The 17812-nt window shown below is 45.1% G+C and overlaps 1 protein-coding gene across 3 annotated transcripts in view; it reads left to right on the top strand.

Moving 5' to 3' along the window:
- LOC109309889 (protocadherin alpha-C2-like) overlaps window positions 1-15656 on the top strand; it is a 199010-nt gene extending 183354 nt beyond the window's left edge. For 2 of the 3 annotated variants that reach the window (XM_019534766.1, XM_019534765.1), the window contains exon 4: window positions 13735-14285. In XM_019534766.1, the coding sequence (XP_019390311.1) occupies window positions 13735-14045 (311 nt within the window). In that variant the 3' untranslated portion in view covers window positions 14046-14285. Of the gene's footprint in view, window positions 1-13734 lie in introns of all 3 variants that reach the window. The other variant, XM_019534767.1, reaches the window with a different exon arrangement.
- The last annotated feature ends 2156 nt before the right edge of the window (window positions 15657-17812 follow it).

The following is a 17812-nucleotide window of genomic DNA, read 5'->3' as shown; positions in this document are numbered from 1 at the left end:
GTCATGGGGGGGCCCTGCCCATGTTCTCCCCATCCCCTGTTCATTCCCCCCAACTCCCCACTACAGGTGTGCTTCAGGGGAAAGTAGAGGTGAAGGTGGGGGGTGGCCTACCAAGACAGCTGGGGCAGGCAAAGCATCTTTAGGCTCCAGCCTCCAGGCCCAGAGGAAGTCCTGGTAGAACTCTGGCAGCCCTCACAGGTCCTGTAGGGAGAAGCCCCACAGGTTGAGGAGCTGCCAGTTGTATCAGAGCTCCTGGAAGTGGTAGAGGAAGGTGCGCCCCAGGTGGTCCCATGTCACGTGGCTACCGACACTGTATACCAGTCACTGCAGGGCCTGAAGGCAGAATGTCAGGACCTGGCTGTGCAGGCAAACCAGGCCCTGGCTGCCCTTCTGCAAGGGAAGGCTCAGGACCTCCGCAGTGACCCAGTGGTGTCCTGGCCAGAAAAACTCCAGTGCCCATCTCTGGAGCCCTGCCAGGACCTCGTGGGGCACAGGCAGGGTCCCAGAAGCTCCTGAGAGCAAGTAGCCCTGAGCTTGAGCTTGCTAGGGCAGCTTTTTTTACTGATGGCCCCAAGCTCTAGCTCCCCCTAGCTGCATATCTAGGAGGAGCCAGGAAGGGGGTTTTTTGCCTCACGTGGCACAACTTGCACCACACAAAAGTTCATGTCTGGGGACGTGCACGGAGGCAAAAAGCCCCTGCTCAAATTTGCACCACTTCTATTTGAACTGCTGCAAGTGCATGTGCCTACATGTATGAACATGCCCATAGTGTCTATTGTATGTGTGTATTCTGGTGGCTAGAAAAGTGAAATAATTCAAGGAGTGATATTATGTCCATGATGATCTAGAGATTATGTGCAGGGCAAGGATTTCTTAATGTAATATATATTATTGGACCAAATGCATAGTGGAGTTAGACAAGCTTTCAAATGCAAAACATTCTTTGTCAGGTCATCCTGAATTACTTCAAAGTATTTCAACAGCATTTTTAAAAAACTGATTTAAGCAACAGAAGATTTTGTTGAAAGCTTTATTTGAATTACTTCTTGAATCCATAAGCCACCAAAATCCTTTCAGGCAAGGAAAAAATGATGAATAGGAAGGGGTGGGATGGAATGGAAGCAAGCTGCTGTCTCAGCTAAGTGTGTCATATAGTTAGGGACCTACCAAATTCAGCATGGCTGCCCCTGATTTCATGGGCAGAACTTGGGGCCTAGCAGTGATTTCATGGGTAGAGCACAGCATCCCACCCCCATGCCTCTGATAGACTGAAGGGCCGTGATGGCTTCAGCACTAATTGGCTGAAAGTGCTGCCTGTCTTGTGCTCCGACCTCTCTCTGCTCATTGGGGGTGGGGCCACTTGACAGGTAGCCCTTGCAGCCAATCAGTAGTGAGGGCTGGGGCAGCAGCCATCTTGTGAGCAGCCCTTCCAGTGGGCAGACTCCCCTCCCTGATTCCCCACCCTGCTAGGCTGCTACAGCACCCTGAGGACTGCTGTTTCTCTGTGGAGAGTGAGAATTTTCTTTTCAGTAAGTTTTTTTTTTCTGTGGATTTGTAGATTTCATGGGCATTGCCAGGTTTTGTGAAATCTGTGAAATTGCAATTTCAGTAGGTGCCTACATATAGTCACAAATGACTCTGCAGGGACATAGAGCTGCACAAAAACGCCTCTGCCCTTGCTTCCTTCAGCAGGGGCACATGTAACTCTGCCCGCTTCTAAAAAAAATTCTCTAAGCAGAAGCACTGGAGGGAGAGATAAAACACTATGCTCATAATACAGGGACAGTTTCGTTATATAGAGTGAGTGCCACCTGTTCCTAGTAAACACCACATTGTAGCTTTTGGGCTATGTAGGAATTGCAACAGTGTGCACAGTTCCCCAATAAAATGCCAGTGAGATAAAATCCCTGCTTTCTTTGACCACTTTTAATGGATTATTGAGTTCTTAGCTGAGTGACATAATTTTTTGTGTTCTTTGAATAGGCATTATATCCTACACTTAGAAGAAATCTCAGTTCCAGACTATTTTTACCTGTCACACTGTGTTTCAGCTTTGTTTAACTTGCATATAATTTGAAATGGATTGCAAGGCAATGAAACCCAATTCCTCAGTTGAATGAATTCACAAATATTGCCTTCCAAAAGACAACCCTGTAAATCTGGGTAATGGGCATTTATTAGAGTCTTTTATCCAAAGACTGCCAAACCCACAAACTATTCAGGTGTCTGTATTCTCATCACTGAAATGCAGCCTCTTTGGAGTGGGATGAAACTGGTTTTTAAATAATGCAAACTTCTACAGAGCAGTTCAAACCAGAAAGTAACCACGTCCCTATTGAATTAAAAAACTGAAGCAGGAATTACAGGCTGCAGAAAATTACCCTATTGTAGTGTCTAATTCCAATTCTTCTTACAAATAATTATGCAAAAATTTTAATGAAGGTCACTGTTCAAGATTTTGGTTTTATATTTTATATTTGAAAGTACTCTGGTATGTTCACAGGTACAGTATCCCCTAAAGCCATGTGGAAACATGGTTCAGCACTAAGGGTGTGTGTACACATGCATTAGATCCAGGAGCAGTTTACTCGCAAGTAAACTACTCATAAGTAAATGCTCCAAGGCAGACACCTACACATGTAGGGAAATGGGAGCGGATTTGCTGCTAATGGCAACAAACTGCTCTTGCTTCCTGGGGCCCTGCAATGGGCCCCTGATGCCACCAGGGGGAGCTCTAGGCTCTCCCTGGGTGCTAGCCCAGGGGCTTGCATGGAGCGCTGGGCCAGGAAGCAGCTGTCTCCTGGCCAGAGCTGGGATGTTGCTCCCTGAGTTCCAGCCTGCAAGGGGCTGGGGGGGAACAGGAGGAGGATGGTCAGGCAGGGGGTACCATATGCATGTACACATGCATATGGCTGCCAGGCAGTCTGGAGAGCAGCTTCTGTAGCTCCCGACAGGTAAGTTGGTGTGGGAGGAGGAAATTGAGGTCCCCATAGTGAGGGAGGGAGTTGGGCAGGGCTGGGGCTGGGGCTGGGGCTGTTGCCTAGCTGATGTGGAGCATGGGGCCTGGGGCCATGTGTAGCTATAGGTCCCAGATGGGGAGCAGGACAGGATGGCAGGTGGCTTATCCAAGGGTTGCAGGGAGGGGTAGGCACCCTGCTACTGCATGCACTCCTGTGGGGCATATACTCCCTAGATTTCTGTATGGGGAAGCTGCAGGCTCTCTGCTGCGGGCTCAGGCTCCCTGCCCTGCTGTCCTCCCCCCAGGGCCTCCACAGCTGGTTGAGCATGGCAGGGATGTTTGATGCCACTGCTGCAAGCCCCACACTGCCATTGTGACGTGCCCCCCTGCCTGCCCAACAATAGCAGGGGTGGTGGCATGGAGTTGTGCCCATTGCTGCCACCACGTGGCCAGGGGGCACCTTGCTAAGCCAGTGCAGGGTTCACAACAGTGGCACTGAGCTTCCCCACCCAGCCCTGCTCTGCCCTGGGTCTCACCTGCTGGGCCACCGAGGCTCTGGGGAAGGGGGGTGGGCAGCAGGGTGAGGAGCCCTGAGCCCACAGAAGGCAGCCCACACCTGCCCCCACCACAGACTCCACTCTGGATACGCTCCCCATGGGAGAGGGGGAGCCAGGCTCCATGCTCCACCCCCTGCTCAGTTCACACCAGCCGCTGCCTCCTGTGAGTGGCAGCCAGGGTTCAGGTGCTGCTGCAGGGGACAGGGAACTGTGGACCTGGGTCCCTGGCCCCATAGCCCTGGCAGCTGGGAGTCCCCTCTGGCAGAGCTGGAAGGGGTGGGGGCTGCAGGTGGGGACTGGGGGGCACTGGTAAGGCTGGGGGATGTCGGTGGGGAGTGAGGGGCACTAGTAGGGCTAGGGGGGCTGTGGCTTGGGAGCAAGGAGCAATGGCATGGGCAGGTCACTGGCATATCAGAGCTGCTCAGTGCCACAAAGCAGTGGGTGGGGCAGGGGGTACAGCTGTGGTTGGACCTGTGTCCTGATGAGCAAAAAGGGCAGGGAAAACTCTTATTTTCCATGATAAAAACCCCAAAGTCAACGGCTAAAATTTATTTAGAATTTATTTTACTATAGTGATTGAGGCATTGTTAGGCTTTTAAGTTGTTTTAAAATTTAAATATATCAATAAAACATTGTATTCAACTGATAGATACACACACATATATATATAATGGTGTTTCATTTTAATCACAGATTTTGGGGTCTTTAATCAGAGAATTTGTGACTTTTATCAGAGATTTTTAGATTTTTAAACAGAGAAAACCAGGATCCCTGATCAGGTCTGAGGAGCAAAACCCAACACAGCACAGAATAGTTGATAAGAGGGGGGAGAGAAATTCCCAGGGATAGCAAACAAACAATTAACATTAAAATCTAATTCAAAACAGGGCACTGACCTGCTTGCACAAATTCATTCACCAGAAGTCAGTAACATACATCACAAATCCATCTGACATAATGTAACCCAGTTCCACAAACCTATAATAACTCTCCTAAAATGTCAGGACAAAAACTAAGGGAGTGATTCCATTTGTCTGTTTATCCCAGTCTTTGAATATGCTTTGTTGCTGTTAGTCATTAAGCATATTAATACACTAAAATACTCTCTAAGCCAGAGGAAACTAAGGATCTCCCAGCTGTCAAAAGAAGTGACATGCAAGGAAAGGATACAGTCAGAACACAATGAGTTAATAAACGTAATTTCCTAGATGTAGGGCTGCAGCAGCCTTTTCAGGAAATTTCACTTCTGCTTGATTCACCTGATAACAACTGAATTATCTGTCAGGTTGGAAGGCCACAGTTCAGCTGTACCAACATCGCATTTTCAGACATTTCAGATCAGAGCTCAATGTCAGTTTTATCCTTGTTTTCTAAAGCTTCCATAAAAAGTCCTTATTTTCTTTTAATCAACAAGCATTGAACACATTTTCCACATCGATGCAGCGTTATATATAACAAGATTAGTTGTGCTGTCCTTGCATTTTTTCTAGATTCTAATAAATGCTTTCAAGCTGCTTAAAAGTGCCTAAAACCCCTAACAATATTTTTCACACTTAATTTTGAGCATTACATTCCTTTTCCCTACAGCTACTCAGGATCTTGTCAGAAGTCTAAACAAAGAAATGCCGGCCCAGCTGCTTCTTAGCAATAGTTAAGTGTTATTTGAAGTGGATTTGGTTCAGTAGACAGTGCTCGCTTGTCTTGTTCTCAAAGAATCAAGCAGACCATGTGTTCAGTGACCAAATCATTCCTTGTTAAAATGAGTACATAAAACGGAAACCAAAATGCAGGTTGTACCCATTGCTCCTTGATGCTACATGTGAATACTTGTATTCTAAAATGGAGGGTAAACTTTTGACCTGTTCAGCAGCCTCCCACATGTTCCCACAGAAGGGCAAACTTCTCAGCAAAGCTCTGACCTAAAATAGATTTTGTAAAGGATTTAGTGCCTAAAAACAAGGTTTAGCTGGACTTCAGTGACAAAATCCAAATTGGCACCTTAAGTGCCTCTAATTTAAACTTCAGCATGAAAAAAAATAGGTGGCTGGCCTCTGAGGAAATGATTCAAAGAAACAGGTTAGGTGCATCAACCAGCCTGAAGTTTCTTGTTCTCCAGTGTCTCCGAGGCTTCACTGGAATGGACTGTCACAGAATCATGGAGAAGTAGGACTGGAAGGGACCTCCAGAGGTCATTTAATCCAACCCCCTGCCAGAGGCAGGATCATCCCTACTCAGACCATCCTATACACTCCATAATCTAAATCCTACATAAGACTACCATCAACCCTGACTCAGCATAGATCTAACACCCTAACCTGCCATAGGTAAAACAGGGGATCCATGGCAGCCAACATCCTGCTTCCATGAAATATGAGGAGACCACTGGTAGAGGGCCATGCCCCCTGCTACAGACAGTGTGACCATGGGGTAAAATTCCTTCCTGACCCCAAATATGTCAGTTGGTCTGACCCCGAGCAGAGGGGCAAGAACCCTTGCCAGGAATCCTCAGCTTTGATCCCATCAGGAGCATTTGCACACCCAATCAAAGTCCCCAGCCTTGGCTATAGTCAACATCAAATGCCTCTGAGGAAGGCTTAAAAACACCCTGACACATGTAGCAGACATGGAGGATGGGGGGCAACTGGCAGAATGCAGAAATATAGGAAATACCTATAGTAGAACATAATCATAGCTGCACCTAGATCATCCCTGACCAGTGTCTGTCCAACCTCTTCTTGAACACCTCCAGTGATGGAGAGTCCACAGCTTCTCCAAGCAATCTATTCCACTGCCATGCAGTCATCCCATACTTGAAAAATTAGTTCTGAATTGGCACCACGCAGTGTCCTGCTGGTCAGCTGATTGGCCATAGACTGGTCCTGCCTGTTTCTGCAGCCTACCTCTGGAAATGGAAGAAGACTAGTTTTCTTCACATGGCATTGTGCCAAGGTTAATTAGCTTTGCCTCTCAGCACTGCAGAAATATAACAATACTAACTCTGCTAATGAGCATACTAGCAGATTAATTATCCTAACTACAAGATCACACTATGGTGCCTATACTAATAGAATCTGGGAGTAGTATGCATCACCTCTTGGTTCCAGAGGTCTGTGGAGCATCCAGAATTATGTCCTGATTTTTCCTTCCCGTAAGTTTGTTACTTTTGATCCCTTCTACTGGTCTTAGGATCATGGGAGAAACAGGGGGACAAGCTGAGCTGCAAAACACAACCCCATGTCTCCCAAGTTCCCATTTGCCTGCAAGATACAGTGCTGCTCAAGTGTGGGAATGGTTGGTGTGGGGATTGCCAGGGCAGAGGTGGAAGGGGTGTATGGGGAACAGCAGCAGGAAAAGGAGTCCCCAGAAGAGCAGCCAAGCTGATGCTTGTCTTCAGGTCACTGGGGTGAGCATGGGGTGACTGGGCTGCAGGAGGAGTGAGTGCTTACTTCCTCACACAGGAGCCTGGCACTGCAACACCTTTAAGAGACTCTAATGGCACCCCAGGGTGGGGCAACACACCAGTTGAGAATCACTGCTCTAGCAGGTGATTTAGTGATCCCAGGTGCTGGGACAGGCATCTCCAGGCATGTCTATGTGAGATGCTTTACTGTGCGGTAGAATTAATTACTGCTTAAGAAGCATCTGTGTGTACAGGTGCAGATGCTTACTCCACAGTAACTGGCTCTAATCGTGAGTAAATTTGCTACCTGCAAATGCAAGTTGGAAATTTACTCAAGATTACTTACTGATGTCACATGTAGATACCTGACTGGAAGCAAAGTACTCCCAGTCAGCTGGGCAGCCAGGGGTGGGAGATTGCTCCCTGTCCCCAGGAGCTGCCTGATGCCAGGGTGGGACTCTGCCACCAGAGCCTGGGTGGGGACTGTGTCCCCCTCACCTGGCAGCAAGGAGCTCCCAGCCCCACTTCATGATTGCAGGGCTGGGAGATTCTTATCTCCCAGTGTCAGCTCCATGGTCATGGGGCCAGAACTGAGGAATTCTTTTCTCACATCCTGAGCCCTGTAGTCACAGGGTGCAGGCTGGGAGATCCTTCTCTCCCAGCGCCAGATCCATAGTTGTGGGGCCAGCACTGGGAGAAATCCGTCTCTCCCAGCGGCAGCTCTAAGGTCACAGGGCTGGCACTGGGAGAATCTTCAGGGCAGCAGAGGCCGTTTTCAGGGCTGCAGGGAGCAGAAGCAATCTGCTGCTAGGAGCAGCAAATCTGTTTCCATGTCCCTGTACATTTGGACATGTTCCTGGGAAAATTTACTCTTAAGTAGTTTACTTAAGAGTAAACTACTTCCAGATTATTTGCACATGTAGACGCCCCCTCCTAGTATTAGCTCTGCGCTCTGTGTCTCCTGTTGGCTATCTGAACAGGGAGAATGCTCCATGGGTAGATCTAGAATTTTGAAAACAAGGGTGCAGATGGTGAAATGCATCATCATATATAAAATGACATATACTTTTCTCCAGTTACAAATAAAACAGAATCTTCATTGGAATGAGTTAAAACAATCTGCAGGGCTGTGAAGTAGGAGCTCAATTACCAGGAGAAGCTAACAGAGAGCTGAACTGCAGAACAAAGGATAGTTTGATTGGTGGAACATCAAGACCATCAGAAAGAAGAGAGGGTCATTAACACCTGTGGAATGAAGACTAGAAGGGATCAAATAGATTATAATGAGTCATCAAGTCAGTTGATTCCATCAGCACTGCCTAACTAGAAATGCTGCTGCCACTGCCGGGCAGTTGGTTTTAAACTCTTGGTGGACTAGGAATCAAAAGGGGGTGATAGTGTTTCAATGCAGCCCCTTGGATTCACCTCTGGATAGCTCCTCAGGTATCTTAGGACCTGGACTGAGGGCTGCACATAAGGTGCCACCATCTCTTAGAATTCAGAGTTTTCATTGTGGGTAAGTGCATAATCAAGAATTGTCACCCACTTTGTGTATAACTGCCTAGTGGTTAAAGTACTCTCTCAAAAAGTAGTAGACCTGAATTGTATGCCTTCCTCAGCCTGAGAGAATTCAAGCTCACATTTGCTACTTCACGGACAGTGTCCTAACCACCATAGCCATATACCTGTTGAGACTAGAGAAGAATGCAGAAGTCATGGATGGGCAGAAGGCAAGCACAAAATGAGACTGTGACTAGTCTAAAGATGTAAGCACTCTGTAGGTGGTCCAGTCTCTGGTCGTCAGAATTTTTTTTCTTTTCCAATGACCTTCTAGGGGAAAATACATAAACAGACCTGAGAAAAGAGACCAGAAGCCAGATCTTCCAGATACATGCCCTACATGCTAGGCTCCAAAGTCATATTTTCTTTTGCTTGCAGTTTTTCTGGACCCATGACTCTTGCACTCTTGGCTATCCAATAACCCCATTGCACCCAGAATCTTCTATACCATAGTCGGAAACAGAAGTTGTTGATTTGAATCACATTAGACTGAGGAGTGTACAATTGCTTAAGTTTAGGCATCTAGACATATCTGCAGTCCAAATGGTGAGACTGAATAAATATAGATGTCTAATGAGCATTCTAAGTACTGGAACATGGGTATCTGAGATTGCTTTGTGTGACTTAAGTGCCTAAATGCTGCACTGAAGTTCTACTTAAGTACCTATTTTACTAATCTGGATCTGGCTGTGAGTACTGAAGTCCAAAACTGTGATTGAAGAAACCTCTGCTCACTGCCTATCCCTGAAAGTTCCTAAATTCACTAGGTACCTTCATGTTTGAGCAACAAATTCCCTAGAGTTCTATTTTTCTGCATGCCCTGAGCTACCTCATTCTATCTCAGCACCCAGCTTCTTCCTAGGCCTATCAGGATCCAAAAAGTAGGCAGAACTGTATCTACCTTCCTTGAGGATCCCAACCTGATAAATATACTCTGGGCACACTTTACTCATACTGTCAGGATTGGAACTCTCATACAGCTATGGCCACAACCCATTTAAAAAAGGCCTGGTGGATCTGCTGTTGCTACTCATGTTTTATATAATAGCCAAGTAGTTAAAGCACTCACCCAGATCTAGGTTCAATGCCTTTCTCTGCTTGTGGGAGTTCAAAAGCACTTCCCCCAAAAGAGTATCCTAAACATCTAGCTATAGGCTAAGCTGTGAAGGGGTACTTTCCATGCCCCTCAGTAAGATTGTGCCACTGTACAAAAAAAAGAAAGAGCACAAGAGAGTACAGGCATCTTTATCCTAGTGGTATGGCACTCAATAAGGAGGGGGAATCCTTAACTTTGCACACAGCCTGGGGAGCCAAGGGGGAGGGGGCATTCTCCCCTCTCAGCTCCATCGCGCCACACCCCTGGATAAGCTGTTGGATTCTGATTGCCCTATGACCCAGCCTGGCCGGAGTCCCATTCACGGTGAATCAGGCCCCGGCCAGGCCAGATCGTGGGACAATCAGAGCCCAGTGGTTCCTACAGACAACCAGTACTGGCCAGACAAAGTGGGGAGAGGGGGAACATGCGGTCCCCTGATCTTTGCACTGGACAAGGGTGGGCTGCAGCTGCAAGCTGCACTCTGCTTCTTGTCTCTGCACCTCAGTACCATTCCTTTGAAAGCCACATGGCATGGTGCCTTGCTGCTGGGCCACCCAGTGGCAGGACGCCCATGGCAGTGCCCGCCACTTTCGAAGCAGTGGGAGCAGGGAGGCACAGAGGCAAGGAGCCCTCTGGCCTGGCAGTGTAACTGAGGCTGGCCCTCCTCTGGCCCCCGGCTCTGGACCCCCAGTGCATGGCTGGGGCTCGGGCTAGGGTGGGGAAGCAGCCGGGGCCAATGCAGCTGAGGCCAGGGTCTGGGGGCCAGGAGGCAGCCAGGGCTGGTGCAGCCAGGGACAGGAGGCAGCCGGGGGAGAGCACACCCAGGGTTGGGGGCCACCAGGGCTGAGTCCAGTGCAGCCGGGGTCAGGGGCTGGGGCCACTGGGGCTGGTAGGCAGCTGGGGCCGGCACTGCACGGCACCAGGCAATGCTGCTCCTCCCTGTGGCTCTTTCCCCTCCCCCTGTGGACTTTCCCATGGTGGGGGGTATGCACATGCATATACGTGTTTAGCCCTGCCCCCCCATTTTTTCTTCTTCTTCTGCCTATGTTCTCCCTAACCACAGCCATGCCTTCTCTTATACTCTTTTTTCCTCATACCATGAATCTTTCATTTTGTTTCTGCAGTGGTCCATCTTCCATGGGAAAGGTGGGAACTGCTTTCACCCAGCCAGCCTATAGCCTAGTGGTTAGGGCACTCTGCAAGAACAAATAAGTTTGAAATCCCCTCAGAAAGGCTGGGATTCCAGGTCTCCAATTTTCTAGACAAACGTTTTAATTGCTAGGCTATTATATAAAAGTGGGCACCACTGCCTCTTGTGTTTAAAAATAATAGTGAACCCTGCTCAGCTTCTCTAACAAACAGTTGTAGAAACTTCTTTTACTTGTGGCAAGTTTTCCAATTGTTCATATCCCTAGGATGCATCTACACAAGATGTTTTACTGCAAAGTAGCATAGTTTATGCACAGTAAGCATGTGCTCAGTAATATGAGTAAATTTGCTACCTGCAAATGCAACTAGCAAATTTACTCACAATTATTAACTGCAGTAGTGCTCGTGTAGATGCCTGACTGGGAACAAATCTGCTTCCTGTCTGCCAGCCACCATGGGGTGGGAGTTTTCTCCCTGTCCCCAGGAGCTACCTGCTGTTTGGGCGGGCTCCACCACCAGAACCCAGGCAGGGACTATGTGCACCTGCTTTGGCAGCAGGGAGATCCAAGCCCCCTGCTCTGAAATCATAATTGGGGAACGAGGGCTGGGAGATCCTTATCTCTGAGCTCTGGCTCCATGGCTGTGACCACAGAGCCCATGCTGGGAGCTCCCTGCTAGTGGGGCCTGGGGAGCCTGTTTCCTACCCAGCTCCACAGTCATGGAGCTGAGCAGGGAACAGGCTCTCCAGTCTGCCCCATAATCGGGGCAGGGGTCTGGGATCTGGCTCTGCCCTATGATTGTTTCCAAGTCCCCTGCCCCAACCAGGGAGCCAGGTCTGGGAGCTCTCTGCTGCTGGGGCAGGGGGACATTGGTCCCATTCTGGCAGCAGGCACAGAGAACTCTTCCAGCCTGCAAGGGGAAACCTGCCTTAACCTTCACTTTTCTCCTTTAAAAGAGAAAATCCAGGTTTTTCGCCTTAAAATGAGAAAATCTGGGTTTTACCATGTTTTTCTGTTATGAACAGAGAACCCAGATCCCTGCTGATGAGGAATATCTTGCATATGAAAGGCCTGTCTATCTCAAATATGCAGTTAGTCCAATGAAAGATACCACCATAAGAAACCCTTACCTTTTGCATAGTTCCTGGACCATCATGGCTACACCACTATCATTTGAGTGCTACACGTGCATGTGTTCATTTGGTATGTCTGGTAAATGTTTCCAGGCAAGACAGGAGAAACATTTATAGTGTGATAAGGGATCTTAAATAAAAACATGCTGTCCATATGGTGAGATCTTTGAACAACATAATGCCAGCATAAAGTCCTCTTTCCCTATCCCTGCTATAGGGTCAGGATGACAGGAGGTGAAAAGGCAGAGTGGTCCAGCTGTTCTGTGCTGGTGTAATGGTCAATGGAGGATCTTTGCAAGTCAGCACACTACAAATCACCTTTAGGACTATTTTTCTTGCGCTGATACAGGACCCTGACCCTGTGGTACCAAAGTGGTTTGAGATCACATCCCACTTCACCCATTCCTGTGCCAAATACAGGAGTCAGCATTGTTTGGAAGGCGTGATAGATGGAGACTATTGGGAAGGAGAACACTCTTCTTTGTCAAATTAAACTTAGTTTCTTGTCTAGATCATGCAAGTTTCCATTTTCTATATTACAGAAGAGATTGGATCAATTCATAATTTGGAAATTGTCCAAGACACCTAGGTTTTAGTTCTTTCTTTATTATTTATTTATTTGGGTTAATTTATGATTTCATGGAAGTGAAGGGGAAAGACCTTGCCAGTATAGTGACATTTAAAAAAATTACAGATGTCAGAAGTTCACATTTCTTTACAGCCATGCACAAACTCCAGGACAATACTTGATTTTCTATTTTTTGATTATATATTGCATACTGAAAACAATAACTCTTCCCTGACCACCTATTGCACAAATGTCATTAGAAACATCTCTAAAGCACTAGGCTGGGAAATCTTACAGGACTTAGAATGTGAAAATATAATATTTGTGTAAAAGCAAATATCAAGAATCATACTTAGCAGAGATATGTATGCATGCACCCAGGTTTAAAGAGACTATGTCAACTGGCAAAGTGTATTCTTTATATTTGAAAAAAGAAAATACTTATCTTAAATTCATGAAAATTAGGTTCAAGATGTCTGACTTATTAAGTCTGCTTGATTCCTTCTGCACCTTAGAAATTGTGGAAAAGTTCTAAAACTAGGTCATGGTTATATAGATCTACAAATCTAGCACCACATCTGCTAAGGACCTCCCTAAATACTGGAAGACCTGAAATGTCCACAACATGCTCACACCATAACTTTCTTCTATTTTTATTTAGAAATCAGCAGCTTCAGTAATATGAAGATCTACATATTATTCAAAATGCCCAAATGTAATCACCAAAATCTGATGTTGTGATGATACAATAAAAACCCACATAAGGAGCTCTCTGAAATTTTCTGAAATATTTATTTTCCTTTCTAAATCACCTTTGCCGTTTCATCCCAGACTTGGTACTGATCATGCCCTTCAATTCTTAACTTTCCTTTCCAGTTCTTAGCCTATAAAGACTTTCACTTTTTTCTGAGTCTTTTAGAACAAGAGTTGGCAATTAAGGATACATTGGATCCAGCCCATGGAGCCCCAGCCTTTGAGGCCAGGTCTTCTGAGGAGCTTCAGTAGTAGGGAGCTTTGGCTGGGTAGTAGGGGATGGATTGGAGGGGCTAGTCTGCCTGAGACCAAGTTAGGTAATTTTGGCCCACTGCTCCTGATGCATTGCCAGTCTGTTTTAGAGAAGTAACCTCATTTTTCTTTAAAAGGGAAAAAAGACTGTAATAACCCCACATGTAGACAAAATTATCAGTAACAAGGCCAGATTCTAAGCAGGAATTAAAAATATCCCTTAAAACCATAGCTTGCAAAACTTTCACTAGTATTAGTTAATTAGTCATATTTAATGGTTCATTTTAATGTTGTTTTGACTTTTTCAGAACCTGAGGCAGGAGAAGTATCCCCCCCAGTTGGAGCTGGTGTGAACAGTAACAGCTGGACCTTTAAATTTGGACCAGGCAATCCCAAACAAGGTGGTCCCGGTGAGTTGCCAGACAAATTCATTATCCCGGGATCTCCTGCAATCATCTCCATCCGACAGGAACCACAAAACAGCCAAATTGACAAAAGTGACTTTATAACTTTTGGCAAGAAGGAAGAAACCAAGAAAAAAAAGAAAAAGAAGAAGGGAAACAAGACACAGGAGAAAAAAGAAAAGGGAAACAGCACCACTGACAACAGTGACCAGTGAGGGGTTTATATTCAAAGAATCCACTTAGCCAGTTTTTGTAATAATGGCTGATCTCTCCTATGTAGCAACTCCCAATTTCTTCCTACTGTTAACAAATTTCCTATATGTACAGACTGCAAAAATCAGCAGGAAATTCGCAGTCTCTGTCTAGATTGCTTAACAGATTTTGTCTTAAAAGCTTTATTAAGTCTGGTGTTAACTCTTTTTCTCCACTCTGGCTTGTTTTCAGAATCTAAAAAGCAGACACAAGTTTCCTTTCTCCTACGCCGAAAAGGAGACTCTTCACAATACAGCCAGTGAGAGGTTGGACTCTCTGCACTGTGGTTCCTGTGATCCTGTCTTGATGACACTTACAGGACAAGTTTAAAAGTTTTAATATTGTGCACTCTATATCTGATTGCAAACATTTGTGTGCAGATGTCACCTAGGTGATGCAAGATAAATTATAAGATGCAAGAAGAGCTGGTAAAAAATGAACAAAAAGACATCTAATGAACAATATCATTCAGAGATGTTTGGGCAGGGGAGGAAATATCTTAAAGGAGATTACCAGACTTTTCAAATCTAGAAACCTAACTGGGTAGAATACTTAGTTATTTTCATATATACACTCCAGCAAGGAAAAACTCACATTTACAGCTCTTTAAGATATAAAATATCACTCTCACTAAGCCATTGAATATACTGTCATTTCAAGCCCTGCATTATCCTGGCAAGGATGTCCCTCAGATTGTTACAAGGGCAGGGTTGACATCTTGGGAATGTAACTGAATGCAATGATTCTTGTATATCCGTTTCCACTCTATTTAATATTATTTTGCACACAATAGCTCTGAAAAAGTCAGAGTATTTTCCACAACACATATGCAAAAGTGAGAAAAAAGAAATGTTATCTATGCTATTTGTTATTTGATATATTTATTTATAAAGAAAATATAGCTGTAAATGTTAAAGAATATGATGCCCTTAAACCCAAACAGAAGTCAGTCTAGAGCCATTAGAAATGATAATTGCTGCTATTAAAGTGCTTTAGAGAAATTGCCTGAAACATCTGTATTTTATCGGCCACTTGCCAATCACAGCTTTATTCTGTCAGGTCACTTGGGGGCTGCCTCTTGCATGTATTAATAAATACAATAATATCATTTTTTTTGCATTAAGCTGCACTTTGAATACACAACATTTGCAAACAAACTTCCCTATTATAAAGAAGCAGAAGTAAACTATTTCTCACACAAGCAGGTTTACTAACCTGCTACCTCTGTGCAGTATCTTGGTGTTATCTCCCACACAACTTCTTTGTTTTCAGTTTTACTTTTCTATGAAGTTATGAACTGCTGACCCTACTAACACTCATTATGTAAAATTCAAGTCCTGTATGTATGCTGTATGTTCCTTAAAAATCCTGAAATATTTATTCTGTGCTTGTGTATGTGAATGCCAATGAAACTACTATTAGAGTGGACTTTAAGCTTTGCTGTTGAATGTAAATCCATTATTTCTTTTTTGTACACTTGTGAAAAAGTGGAGTAGTGTTAATTTTTTAAGCCACGGTTGATTATCAGTTTTTGTGTATGAAACACAAGTAAAATAACTTTCTTAAATCAAGAATCAGTGAATTAATGGGTTTATTTATGGATAATTATGAAGCAATTGTATATTGCTAAAATTAAGAGGACAGTTGGTACAGGGAATCCTCGTACTTACAACACAATTGGTTCCTGAAAACCGCATCTTAAGTCAAAATGTTGTAAATTGGAACTGATTTTCCCATAGGAAACAATGTTATGAATGGGGGGGTTGGTTCCTGAACCAAGGCCCAATACCCAATTTTCACCAAAAATAACCCAAAATTTTGTATTCAGTCAATTATAGATGAGTGATATAGCTACATTAATGCATTTATATTGTAAATAGCAATCATACTGATTTGGAAGAACTTCTTTGAGGTGACTTTGCTGGACTTTTTGAAGGGCTCTTGGTTGGACTTTGTGAAGGGTTCTTGACTGGAGTCTTCTCAGGAGTCTTGGCTGCAGGTTCTTCTGGAGTCTTGTCTGCTTTCTTAAAGAAAGTGTCCAAGGAAGTTTGGACAGATGTTCTCCAGGGAGATGAGCGACGCAGCGAACCTGTTCACTGGTGTGGTGTGGCGTAGCGTTGGATCAAGCATTGTGAAGTCGAAACTGACATCAGAAAGTTGAAACAGGGTGTCAATTTATAAATGTTGTAAGTGTGAAACGTAACTCAAAACGTTGTAAGTCGAGGACTGCCTGTATATTGTTTGTGTCAGTTCAAACTAGTACCAGGATTATTAATATAAGAGAAATGTATATATTTTAAATAGCGTCTTGGTCTTGAAGGAATTGTAAGGCAATTCCCACAACATTTGACATTTAAAGCTCCAGGTATGTGAGATTCCACATGTTTCTTAAAAGTTTCTACAGCTTATTGTAATCACAAATTAGTATGAACATTTTTGGTCCTTGTGATATGGCTGATATGTTCTAAGTTCCCAAATATCTGACAGTTCAGAGCTCGTCAACTAACAGCACCTCAAGCTACAGACAAGCAAAATGCGTGACGTGGGTGACACTGTGTGTGTTAAGGCACAGCAGGGTGAAAGCTGCCGGGATGGTAGCCCCTGCTGTGGCCACAATGTCTGCCAGCTGTCAAGCAGATAGGTGCAGGGTTCTGGGTTCTTGTTGCTCATTAACTCATTAGCACCTACAAAACCACAGACTAAGGAGAGGAAATAATCAATACAGACAATCAGCTGCCCTGAGACAAAGACAGTCAGTTGCACAAGCACCCATGTTATGAGTTTTGCTTGTCTGCAGCTTGAGGTGCAGTTCCCTCCAAACCCCTGCACCTTTCACCTCGAAACTTGGCAGACTTTGTGGCCTCACCAGGGACTATGACCCCTGCAGTTTTCACCCACCTGTGGTGTAATACATACACATGACATCAGTTTTGCTTTCAAAAATATGGGGTGCAGTTCTCCCTGAGCCCCCATACTGATCTTGAAACTTGGCAGACTTCATTCTCTCTGCAGGAGCTACCACCCCCGCAAGTTTCATCCAAATCAGACAAAAAACAAAAAAGTTATAGATATTTCATTGATTTCCCATTATACCCTATGGCAGGATCTCCGAGGCGGCTCCGAAGCTTTTCTGAAGCAGTTCAGAAGCTCCAAACTGCTTGGGAAAGCCTAAAGAAGGCAGTGCTTCGATCCGCAAGTGCCGCTTCGGATGCCAAAGTGTCCGAAGCTTCTCTGGATCTGAAGCACAGTCCAAAACCTTGCACAGCCCTAATGATTATGCAGACACTCACAAAACAGGAGATCCAAGTTATCAGCATCCAGAGGGGATAATACTATCTCTCTCACTTGCTAGCAAGGTGCTCTAACCAGGTCATGGACAAACTTCAGTGCAGAATACTCTTCAGCGCTCTTCTTAAAGCTGGCCACTAAGCAACCAAGAGAGAAGGATATATGAGGCCAAGAGGGAAATATTAGAGCAGCAAAAGAATAGATCAATAAAATGAATACTGGTCTGGAAGGTAGGAGGACCTGAGTTTTGTTTTGGTTTTGAATAATCTATTACAATTTTAACTGATTTTGCCCTCTGAGTAGGTCGCCTCCTTAGAACAATGTCTTCACATAAAATTGACTCCAATTCATAAAGCATGATAAAGGTTTGGACTAGCACTGATCAGAGGTCAGGTTACCATGCTCAACATTTTGGTAAATATTGGATTTTGGGTGTGTACAG

This window comes from Crocodylus porosus, unplaced genomic scaffold, assembly GCF_001723895.1.
Source record: "Crocodylus porosus isolate Cpor-Errol unplaced genomic scaffold, CroPor_comp1, whole genome shotgun sequence".
NCBI lineage: Eukaryota > Metazoa > Chordata > Crocodylia > Crocodylidae > Crocodylus > Crocodylus porosus.
Note: the sequence above shows the minus strand (reverse complement) of the source record. Positions and strands in the feature narration are given on the sequence as shown.